Source organism: Lipotes vexillifer, unplaced genomic scaffold, assembly GCF_000442215.2.
Source record: "Lipotes vexillifer unplaced genomic scaffold, Lipotes_vexillifer_v1.1 scaffold567, whole genome shotgun sequence".
NCBI lineage: Eukaryota > Metazoa > Chordata > Mammalia > Artiodactyla > Lipotidae > Lipotes > Lipotes vexillifer.
The window spans coordinates 1,561,042-1,573,523 of record NW_006776652.1 but is presented as its reverse complement, the minus strand read 5'-3'; the positions used below and the strand labels follow the sequence as shown (position 1 = coordinate 1,573,523).

The following is a 12,482-nucleotide window of genomic DNA, read 5'->3' as shown; positions in this document are numbered from 1 at the left end:
AGCTAATAACCTTCAGTTAATGGCTCTCCTGAGATTTTAAAAAAGAACACAGACTAATATAAATTCTTAACTTTTAAATAAGTATGATAAATCCTAAAGTTACTGATATAAAATTAAAGTTATTTTCTCTGTTTTTTTCACCCTCAAATTTAACCCTAGACTATCACTGGAGAGCCATCAAATGTTGGTATAGCACTCATGCAGGGAGGATCCAGGTATTGTGGGGTGTGTATTTGATACCACTGTGTGTGTGTGGGGGGGGGTCTCTTTAAGAAGAGGAATACAAAACTACAGATACAAGGTAAGTTAAAAAGGTTATGAAGGGGTCTATGCAAGTAAAAGGCCCTGAACTTAAGTTTCATTAACTTTACAGAAAATCCACCTCTAACCTCATGCATAAAATTGCACCTATTAAGTTAAAATGTGGATTGGTAATATAGCTAAACACACACAAAAAGTGTTAACTTTAAACTTATTGCAAGGATCTGAATATATGAATTACTGTAGGGGGAGCTGCATCAGGAGTTATACACAAAAACAATTCAGTTATTCCTGTGGAACTATTTCATTACTGCTCTCTAAGAAGTGAACAATACAGGGGGGAAAAAAAGCTGTGAATACCTGAAAGCCACATGATATTGATAAACTGCTTCATTACGACACTGTATTTTGATAAGGTTCAATCCCAAAGACTGAGGTGTTCCTTTTGATCCTTGCTTCACAAAAGGCTCTCTAGAAAATAAAAATAAAACACGAAATCACCCACATATGCCAAAAACATACAAATAATCCATGCCACAAAAATACAAAGAAAGAAAAGGAAAGGAAAGACAGATTGGGGGAAGCAGTATTTCACACTCTGCTTACAGGTACACAGACCAAGAATCAAGACATACAAAAGAAGCTTTGAAAGCCAGAAGGCAAATTCTTAGCAATCTCGAATTAGAGAAGCAAGGTCACCCTACCTGTCCTAGTAATGTCACTAGAATAACTAGGCCAGCTAACTAAGAACATAAGAATTAGTTCTACAGAGAAAAATGAACTGCTGCAATGTATTTCCTAGATAATTTCCTTATCTTCGACAAAGAATTATCTATGTCTGAATTGGGAAGGAAATGAAAAGCCATGAGTAGACTCTAGACAGATACATACTATCATCACTAACCCCATTTCACCTCATCAGGAATTGCCCCACCTCTTTGTCACTCTCCCCACTGGCAAAAAACAAAACAACCCTGCAGTACCTACCATCCAAGGAGGACTTTAGACACAACAGAACAGAGTTTGGAATACTATGTGAAGGCCTCCTCCACATCATCACCAAGCAGGGAAGGCAGCACTCCTGACTTACTTTTCCTTGTGTTCTGCAGTCCCAAGTGGTGGGCGATCCAGAGAATGCAGTGGGGCCGGGGGCAGAGGTGGTGGAGACGACAGCTGGGCAGGATCCTGAGAATTCAGGCTGAGAGCACCGGGAGGCCTGTATACTCCTCTGCCTATACCACCAGCTGCTCTTCCCATCGGTAATAAAAAGGCATCCAAATTCCCTCTTCCAAGCGTTCTGAAATGTTGAAAAGAGGCAAATCAGAACTTTCTCAATCATGCTTCTATCTATGCCCTATCTAAATGAGTCCCCCAAATCTACATTCTCTTCCTGGAGGAGTCAGCAAAAGGGACCCAAGCATGGGGATTCTCTCCAAATCCAATATGCTAACATGACTTATTCATCAACTGTTATTAATATTGACTCTCAGGGCCAACTTCCATAGCAGAAATTGAGATGGAAGTTTGACCCACCTGGGTAAAAGAACCACTACCACCAGGCTGGATTCTTAAGAGGGCAAACAGCGTGGTGAACTGTGCTTCGACTGCTTTTACCCTCGTCCAAAGACTGACTGCATCAGTAGCTGCTGACTACTCTTGGAAAATACCCATTCTTACCATGAAACCATACATTGTTTCTTTGTGAGATAATACAACCCACTTTAGAGTTTCTCTGTGGACTTACAGATATTTCATCTGAATTTGATGGCTACCCAAGAAGGCAACTTTACCCACCTACTCCAACCAACGGAGGCCTCTGCCATCTTGCTATCTCCAGATGCCAACACTGAAGGATCCAGAAAAGTGGGATGGGGTTCTTCTTTGTCCTTGCGTGCCATACTGGTAGACAAACCTCGACCTAAAATGCCTCTACCTAAACGGAAGGGTCAAACCCCAGCTGTAACCATGAGCTGAACATTTTATAAAGTACAGTAATTTTTCTGAAGATAAACTGTGTGAATTTAAGAACAAAGCAATCATATATAACACCACGTTTTCTCAAGTTAGTTTTCCACATACCTAAAGGAGGCATTTCCTGTTCCACAGGGGTCCGGGACACTGTTTCAAGGCCCAGTCCTCGGAACATTGAGACCAAACCCACAGATTCCTACAGAAAGTCAAACAATAAAGTTATTCTAAGATGTAGTTTAAAACCCTAGAAACACTGTTGGTTTTCTTCAAGTCCTATTAAATAATAAAAATCATCCACTTCAAATTCTATAAATGTTACAAGAATAAAAATACCTTATAAAAATTGTTTAAATCCTTATGGTCTTAAAAAAAAACACTTCTGTCGGACTTCCCTGGTGGCACAGTGGTTAAGAATCCGCCTGCCAATGCAGGGGACACAGGTTCGATCCCTGGTCCGGGAAGATCCCACATACCGTGGAGCAACTAAGCCCATGCGCCACAACTACTGAGCCTGTGCTCTAGAGCCCACGAGCCACAACTACTGAAGCCCGCACACCTAGAGCCTGTGATCCACAACAAAAGAAGCCACCACAATAGAAGCCCACGCACCACAACAAAGAGCAGCCCTCGCTCGCCACAACTAGAGAAAGCCCGTGCACAGCAACGAAGACCCAACGCAGCCAAAAATAAATAAATTTATGTTAAAAAAAAAAAACCACTTATGTCATATTAGGTTTTCAAGCATAAACAGTTACAGTTCATGATTTGATATACAGTATAACAAATGCAACAGAATTATTTTTCTAGTTCACTTCCTGTATACCTAAGGTAAGAGAGAACAAGTGTACTGGCTAATAAATTTTCCCCCAAAATGGATCATTTAAGGGTATCAGAATTTGGGGTTTTTTTTAAACAACCTCAACAAAACTTGCTACTGTTTTCCTGTAGCAGTCTTGGACGTTTACTACTGTTACACCAATTAGAGTTGCCACATATAGACTCAAGCAATCCATTTGAGTAAAAATACAGGATTACTGTCAATTATGTTTCTTCTTACAGAACGTTACATCTGATATTGTCAACCTACTTAAAATTGTCATAACTGCACTATTAGGTTCTTCCTGTATTTGCTAACTCTTTATTCTTTGAGATTAACTATAGACAAATACCATTCTTAAAATTACTATATAATTAGGAGATTAAGAATGCATGTCCATGCGAGTATACACACAGCACTAACAATAGCTGAAGATCCTCTTTTTCTTTAAGATTTAGGCAAAGAGCCTTCTGAAAGGAACCATTCTTAACAATTATGACCTTAGAGGCAAAAGTGGCTGCTAATACCATAGAGTCAAACCCAGAGTGGAAATCTAAACACTCACAAAAAAACAAGGCTGTACCTTTAAACCTATCATTCATGTATGTATATATTTATATTTATAGAAGCTAGAGAACTAAGGCATTTACCCAGGTCCATCTAACATTCATTACGAGGCCCTTTTTCTAGACTTTCAACTCAAGAATTTGAAATATATTCCAAGAGGCAACCACTTGTTCAAGGGGGAAAAAAAAACAAACCCTTGCTTTCATATAGGGCTTCCCAGTTTCCTAAATACCTTGAAATCCCTTATTTGCCCTGATGATAAGCTGTGTGCTGCTACTACGTATGCAGACACGGTCTTACCTTTTGCACTGGCCCACTCTGTGGGCCTGGCTCCTCTCGCTTTTCAAATACATGGCCTCTGCCTGCAGGTCCTGCCCTGCCCAGAGCTGGGTCCAAAGGTTTTGGAGCCTGTTGCCAAGGGCCCGGCATCCGAACAGACTGAGATGGGTGCACAGGAGACGGGCCCCTGAAGGGTGGTCGGACAGGATCCATTGCAAGGCTGCAGAGGACACAGGTGTCAATCTGTTCTGGTTAATTATCTGCCATCATTTTATAATTTAGATGATTCCCAATTGTTTTCCTTTTCCTTCAAGACAGACTCACAAAGCAGTAAGAAAAAAAAAATAGCTACTTTGGATCAGACCAGTGATACAACCAGCCTCCTATATTATGTTCACTTCAAAAGCTTCTGTTTAGCACAGAATATTCTAAACACTCTCCATCAGCAATCTCTTAAAGGCCAAGCCCTCCTTGAATTTACTTATATTTTCTACCCAAACGGCCTCTTAGAGAACTCAGTCCTGTAAGTTAACTACCAGTTGTAGACGGAAACGCTTTTTATGTATGGGCATGATTTTGCTTTATAAGTTTATAGTTAACATAGCCATATCATAAAATTTTTTTGTCCATAAACATTTATGAGTTTTGCTTCATTTTGGGTCACTCTTTCTTCTACCAGAGTCCTAATATTTTTCCAGTCTATTTTCACATTAAACTTTTCCATCTCCTCCTTGGTTCCTTAGCTGCTTCTCTGAATCTTTATCCAATTCCTTTCTATAAAACTCTTCTTTCAAACTCTACCAGAACTGAGGTCTCCAGGGTACAGACCCTTTCTGGTTTGAGCCTATGATTCCTGCTGAGTCTCACAGGTGACATTTAACACCTCCCTCCACCCCCCAAGGTAACCAGGGATGATGCTCTTCTCGCCCCTCAAGTCTCAGACTCACTAAGCTTCTTCAAAATCACTTTATAATCTGTAGACTTCAGGACTCCTTCTTTCAGGGGCTCCCTTCATTGTCTGGACTCACCCTTGATCCCTGAAGAATCTTTTGTAACCAACAAGTAAGCCTCTTCTTAACTTCTGCAAACGTGTCTTAAGTATTAGCTACAGAGAAATCAGGCCATGCATATAAAGAAAAGACTGACATACAATTCCTAAGTCAACTATAGGTGAAGGCAGTTCAGGATCTGGCAAAAATTTTTTAAATAAATTATTATCTTTCACACTAAAATGGGAGGATATGCCTCCCTTACTCAAAGGCTACTACAGTTCTCCCCTCTAATGGTTTAAACTCCTTTTCAGTTAGCTTGGCCTCTTTACTCACACCTTCTCACCACCACTGGAAGAAACCAGAACAATCAGTAGCCTAACTGGTACACACTGAGAGGCACTATAACACCTACCAATTACAGGACTTCTGGAATCCTCTTCTTTCTCCACCCCTCCCTCACCTCCACCATCACTTCTACAGATTCAGGCCCTCCCTTAATGTGGATTTTCTCCTTTGATTAGTTAGCAGGTGGCTGGCTGACTATAAGGTACAAGCGGGGAGAGTCCAAGGACAGGCAGGTCCCAGGACCGGCGAGGCCTACGTTCCCCACCCCTCCAAGTGCGAGCTCCGGGCTGGGGCATATGACTCGGCCTAACCAGAAAAGAGGTTCCTGAAGGCAAATACTACATCCCTTCCACCCTTGAGAAAGCATCATTCCCCAAACCAAAACTCCCCTGGGGGTCCTGCCCACACCTTGTGTGCGAGTAACACTCAAGCCCGCCCAAACCCCTCTCCCCATGAGTCCCCTCCCTCCCCAGGCACCACCTTCCCACCCCTCCCAGGTCCTGCGTTCCTCCTCCCCCCCCACCCACCCCCAGCCTCAAATAACAACTCCCAGCCCCCGCCCCCGGCCCAGGCTCCACCCAGGGGCCCACAGGCCCTCGCGGCTCCCCAGGGATATGGGGTGAGAGGACGGGTGAGAGGACAGGGGAGGGTCCGAGTGGGCCGGAGGGGCCCCCGTTCACCAGCAAGAGCTTGAGCGAAAGCGCACCTGGCCTGTAGCAGAGCGACCTTGGCCTCCCCGGCCTTCCACACCTGCGTCCCCTCCTCTCACCACCGTTCGAGCACTCGCGCAGCTCAGAGAGTCCTCAAGCGAACCCTGCGCTCAACGCTCGCGCAGCGCCACAGGCCCACATGCTCCAAACCCCAAGTTCCCGTCTTCTCGCGGTGCCTCCGGGGCTGAACCCATTGGCCAAACGAAGTGCCACTCACAAGAACCAGCGGTCTCATTGGCTCCTCTGCAAAGAGTGCCTCCCTCTCCCGTTCCAGCAGCTTCGCTCGCTATAGCACTAGGTTCATCCGAAAGGGGTGCTCCAAGTCGGGGTCCAGAAGTTAGGAGTGAACCTAAGCGTTAAAATGTGTTATGTTTTTAAGATCCTGACTCCCATGCCGTTGGCAACTCCTGTAAACAGTTAGCTTACACGCTCATGTAGAGATTGACTTGCCCCATCCTTCCCAGTTAGAGGATATAAGGATGTGGGTGATGAATAGGAAAGAGCTTGAGTTGACATTCAAACACCTAATGATGTGATCTCTAAGCCTCACTGTACTTATATATAAAACTGGAATAAAATCATCCATTCATAGAATTGTATGGAAATGTACATACGTTAATGAGATGATGCGTGTAAAATACCTGGCACAAGGAGAAGATTGCCTGCAATAAATGTTGCCTATTATGATTTATTAATACCTGAATCTGTGAGCCAAGAAGAGCTTTCTTCAAACTATGTAAAAGCATTGGTGGTTAACTCTGCAGCAACGGTATAATTTCCAAATAAATAAAGATTTCTCTCCCTCTCCAATCATTTTGGCAAATAACTGCACCCCTCTCCAACCCCGAGTTTTCTGAGGTGCCTGGGGTCAAGCTTCCAGAGACCTTGGCTGATGTTGTAGAGACATGTAAATACTCTACATGGAATAGGGCTAGACACAGCTTTTCCAAGCCTCAGATATCTCATACCTCGTTTTAATCCATACATTCAAGGACTCTCCTCTCCTTCCCAAAACAGAATAGCTTGAAAATTATTGGAGCAGGAGAATTTCCAAAGCGGGAATCTAATTGGTGGGATACCCCTTCCCTCTTTGTAGATGTTATTTGTTTAACACTATATGTGAGTTCTACCTCACAGCCTTCCTACTTTACAATGTTATGTTATAATAACATGTATACTGAATTCTATTGTTCATGCCAACATTTAGTAGCAAGTGCACTCAAAAATAGTTATACATGGGGCTTCCCTGGTGGCGCAGTGATTGAGAGTCCACCTGCCGATGCAGGGGACACAGGTTCGTGACCCGGTCTGGGAAGATCCCACATGCCACGGAGCGGCTGGGCCCGTGAGCTATGGCCGCTGAGCCTGCGCGTCCAGAGCCTGTGCTCCGCAATGGGAGAGGCCACAACAGTGAGAGGCCCGCATACCAAAAAAAAAAAGAGTAGACAAGATATAGCCCTGTACAATATTTCTAGCCAACCCACACATAATGAATACTAGTTATTTCACCAAAGGAAAATCCACATAGTCTCAGTGTTGACTGGAAATAAAGATAGTTGAAGCTCTCTAAAGAGTGCACATCTGCTTAGAAGCTTTCAAAAGCTAATCAACCTCTCCTGGAGTTTACATTCCCCAACACTTCAGTTGTTAATTAGCCATACCTAGGATATTGATTTAAAAGAGCACACACGGGCCTCCCTGGTGGCGCAGTGGTTGAGAGTCCGCCTGCCAATGCAGGGGATACGGGTTCGTGCCCCGGTCCGGGAGGATCCCACGTGCCGCGGAGCGGCTGGGCCCGTGAGCCATGGGCGCTGAGCTTGCGCGTCCGGCAACGGGAAAGGCCACGACAGTGAGAGGCCCACATATCGCAAAAAAGAAAAAAATAAAAAATAAAAAAATAAAAGAGCACACACATATTGTACTGTTTAAAGTATTTAAAATTAAATTACAGATGATATAAGATGATATTTTCATAACAGCAAATTCTGTCCACTTGGCCTTGCCAGTGTTGTTATTGTTGTTGAGAAAATAAAGTCACCAGAGCCACAGTAAGACGAATGGCAGAAAATGACATTACCTGTTTGGCCTAGAAACTACAGGGAAGATTTAAGTGAAATTGGACCTACATCTATAGTACCTCTGGGCTCCAGGCAGAGGTAAACACAGATCCTCCCAGGAGAAATACACCCTCCACCTGGCCCTCAAAGTTCCCACACAGGAACTCACAAGAAAAAATAAATCCCAAAACACATTAGGGTCAATAAAATTGGTGAACTGTTTTGATTGTTTGTTGGGTTGTTTTGTTTAATTTTAAAAACACACATTAGGCTCAATAAGAAGACAAACAATGCAATTTTTTAAATGGGCAACAGATATGAACTGATCTTTCACCAAAGAAGATATACAAATGGGTAAAAATCACATGAAAATGTGCTCAACACCATTAGCCATTCAGGAAATGCAAACAAACAGACAAACAAAAACACAGTAAGATATTTCACACCCACTAGAATGGCTATAATACATAGGACAGATAATAATTGTGATGGTTACTTTTATGTATCAGTTTGGCCAACAGGTACCCAGATATTTGGTCAGACATTATTCTGTGTGTTTCTTGGAGGGTGTTTTGGATGAAATTAACATTTGGATTGGGAGAGGGGGTAAAACAGACTGCCCTCTCTAATGTGGATGGCCTCATCCAATCAATTGAAGGCCTAACTAGGACAAGAAGGCTTACCCTCTCTGGATTAAGAGAGAATTTTTCTCGCCTGACTGCCATGGAACTGAAACATCATCTTTTTCCTGCCTTCTGACTCAAACTAAAGCACTGGCTCTTCTGGGTCTTAAGTCTGCAAGCCTTCAGATTGGAACACCACCATTGGCTCTCCCGGTTTTCAGGCCTTTGGATTTGGACTAGAACTACACCATTGGCTCTCCTGCAACTCCACTGAAGATCTTGGGATTTGTCAACCTCCATAATCACATATTATAATTCCTTAGTAGAAAGTGTATGTATATATAAATATAAATATAAATATATATAATCTCCTAATGGTTCTGTTTCACTGGAGAACCCTGACTAATACAGATTGTGGTACCACGACGTAGGGTGCTGATGTAAAAAATACATAAAAATATGGAAGTGGTTTTGGAGCTGGGTGACGGGTATAATTGGAAGACTTTTGAGGTACGTGCTAGAAAAAGCCTAGATTTCCTTGAAGGACTGTTGGTAGAAATATGGATGTTAAAGGTGCTTCTGGTGAGGTCTCAGACAGAAATGAGGAACATGTTATTGGAAACTGGAAGAAAGGTGATCCTTGTTATAAACTGGGAAAGAACTGGCTGAATTGTAGTCTTGTGCTTTGTGGAAGGTAGAACTCACAAGCAATGAACTTGGATATGTAGCTGAGGGGATATCTAAGCAAACTGTTGAGGCATGACCTGGCCTCTCCTTCCTGCTTATAGTAAAATGTAAGAGGAGAAAGATAAATTGAAAGAAAGATTAAGCAAAAAAGAATCAGAGTTTGAAGATTTGGGAAGTTCTCAGCCTATCTGTAGTGCAAAAGTGAGAAAGCTTGTTCTGGAGAGAACACCCAAGGGTGTGGCTAGACAATCACTCTACTAGGAGATTATCCATGGTTAACTATGAAGCTAATCAGCTATCTCAGCAGAAGCTAGAAGCAAAAATAGGATTATGTTGAACAGCAGCAGAGACACTGCCAGTTTGGACCAAAGGGAACAGAGACTGGATGAAATAAAGGAAAGCTTTCTAAAGGATGGCTTTTGGACTTCTGGGATTCTACAGGACAGGACAATAGAGCGATTCAACATGCTTAATCCTTTAAGAAAAGGGAAGAATAACCCCAAAGGTGATTCAGCCATCACCAGTGCTGCCACAGTCACCACAAGCCTATGTGACAAAGCTATTTCCTCTTCATAGCTTTACATCTGGAGAGGAATATTGCTTCAGGATGAATCATACCTCAAGTCTCACCAATATCTGATTTAGATGATGTCTAGATGAGATTTTGGACTTGGAATTAATGCTGGAGTAGGTTAAAACTTTTGGAGCTATTGAGATGGGGTGAATGTATTTTGAATGTGAGAAGGACATGAATTTGGCGGGACCAGAGGGCAGGATGTTACGAACTGAATTTTGTCCCCCCAAGAGTCATATGTTGAAACCTAACCCCCAATGTCACTGTATTTGGAGCAGGGCCTCTGGGGAGGTAATTAAGGTTAAATGAAGTCATAAGGGTAGGGCCCAACTCATAGCATTGGTGTCCTTAGAAGAAGAGACACCAGAGATCTCTCTTTCTTTCCCTGTGAGCAAAGAGGAAAGGCCATGTGAAAACACAATACAACAAGAAGGTGGCTGTCTATAAGTCAGGAAGAGAGCCCTCACCAGAAACCAAATTTGCCAGTGCCTTGGTCATGGACTTCTAGCCTCCAGAACTGTGAGAAGATAAATGTCAGTCGTTTAAGCCACGTTGTCTGCAGTATTTTGTAATGGCAACCCTAGATGACTAATGCAATAATAAAGTCAGCAAGGATGTTGTGCTGTAAGTGCCTGACATTAAGCTTTTTTTTCATTGTAATTCAAGTGCCTGATATTAAGCTTCTCATTGCCAAGACACCCATTTCAAAGACGTCCATCTCAAATAAACATGCTGCCATCTAAATAACTAGATAAGGAACCAGGACACCTCCACCCAAGAAGTTCCCTTTTTAGAAAGCCCTGGGTGACGCTGACCTCTTGAGTGCTCCTGCTTTTACCTCCCTATGCCCTGATTCCTGCTCTTGGGACTCATTCATTCATTCATTTATTTTGGGTGGCGGGGCCTGCAGGTTTTATTTCTTGACTGGTCCACGGGGTGGTAGGCAGTTGCACTACAGGCCACCTCTCAGGGCACCTCATCGGGCCCCTGGCTCTGGCTGTGTCTGCCTTCTTCTGCTCTTGCTGTTGTTGGAGCAGCCGGGGCTCTGACTCAAACTCCTTCATGCGCTTCCCGTAGTCCATGTGCTCGCAGTAGTCCCAGTTGTGCTGTCGTGCTTGTAGGCCAGGAAGTCAGGGAATGTGACAGCTTACACCTGAGAAGCCTGATGAGGTAGTGAGCACAGTAGTCATGCGGATGAAGCACCAGCTGCACTTTGCTCCAACTGCAGCTGAGGGGCTACTATCCCATGCTCCTTGAGCCTGAGGAAGCCATAGTCGGGTGGGAAGGTGGGCATCTGGAGGGGGTCAGGCTCCCCCAATGCAACACCCAGCTAGCGCCTGGCCAGGTGCCCCCCCACCATGTCTACTCTTGCTGCAGGTTCCTGTGGGAGTCCATGATCTTAGGTTTTAAATTCACCAATGAAGAGTGAACCTGCAAAACCCTAGCCACCCCACTCTCAACCTTAATAAAGGCAGGTTCTCACTTTCTGTCTCTGTCTCTGTATCTGTGTCTCTGTCTCTCTCTGTTTCTCTCTCTGTCTCTGTGTCTCTGTCTCTGTCTTTCTCTGTCTCTGTGTCTTTCTCTCTGTCTCTCTGTCTCTCTTCTGTCTCTGTCTGTCTGTCTGTCTGTCCCTCTCTCTCTATATATATATATATATGTATATACATATATATTATATATATATATACATATATATTACCCCATGACCTTGCTGTGTGGCCCTCAGGCATGCCATGTACCCTCCAGCACTTGATTTTTCAAAATTCCCTGATGGTTGCTGCTGTGGTGCATCCTGCAGTCGTAATAAGAACCCAACGGCCAGTCCAGCCACAGCAGTGGCTCAGGTCATATAAGCAGATAGGTTAGGGGGTGCACCACTTTGGAAAACATTTGGCAGTTTCTCAAAAAGTTAAACAAAAACTTTCCTTAGGAACCAAGAGTTCCACTTCTTGGTAACTACCTAAGAGGAATGAAAACATATGCTCCCACAAAACCTGCATGCATACATTCATAGCATCAATTTTTATGAGAGCCCAAACCTGAAAACCAATTAAATGCTCACCAACTGGTGAATGGATAAGCAAAATGTAGTGTGTTCATACAATGGACAGATTCAGCATTAAAAAGGAACAAACTACTATGCTATGCCATGGAGGAACCTCAAAACACATTATGTTAAAAGATGAAGCCAGACACAAGAAACCATATATTGTATGATTCCATTTATATGAGAAGTCTAGAAAAGACAAATGTATAGAGACAGAATGTAGACAAGTGGTTGTCTGGGGCTGGAAGTGAGAATGAAGGTGAACTGTTAATCTGGAGGATTTTATTAGGGTGATAATAATGTTCTAAAACTGATTTGTGGTGATGTCGGTACCACTCATTAAATTTACCAAAAATTATTGAATACTCTAATAGGGTAAGTTTTATGATATGTAAAATAGATCTTAATAAAACCTCCTTTAAAAACATTAGCAAACAAGCAGAAACTACAGTGAACAGAACCAGATCCACAAAGATTTCAAAAAAAAGAATCACTGGACCCAGAATATAAATAAATCTTGAATACGTTTTAAGAAATAAAGGTGGCAATTAA

At 43.0% G+C, this 12,482-nt stretch overlaps 1 protein-coding gene and 1 pseudogene across 2 annotated transcripts in view; both read right to left on the bottom strand.

Annotated features, from left to right (window-relative positions):
- The window catches only part of PIWIL2 (piwi like RNA-mediated gene silencing 2), an 87,927-nt gene extending 83,769 nt beyond the window's left edge, over positions 1-4,158 (bottom strand). For both annotated transcript variants that reach the window (XM_007450575.1, XM_007450576.1), the window contains exons 1-5: positions 3,917-4,158; positions 2,341-2,428; positions 2,056-2,194; positions 1,352-1,558; positions 622-732 (exon numbers count right to left, since the gene is read on the bottom strand). In XM_007450575.1, coding sequence (XP_007450637.1) covers positions 622-732; positions 1,352-1,558; positions 2,056-2,194; positions 2,341-2,428; positions 3,917-4,108 — 737 coding nt within the window. In that variant the 5' untranslated portion in view covers positions 4,109-4,158. The remainder of the gene's footprint in view (positions 1-621; positions 733-1,351; positions 1,559-2,055; positions 2,195-2,340; positions 2,429-3,916) is intronic.
- A 6,229-nt stretch (positions 4,159-10,387) lies between these two features.
- LOC103074847 (NADH dehydrogenase [ubiquinone] 1 beta subcomplex subunit 7 pseudogene) lies at positions 10,388-11,243 on the bottom strand (annotated as a pseudogene).
- Between the last annotated feature and the right edge of the window lie 1,239 nt (positions 11,244-12,482).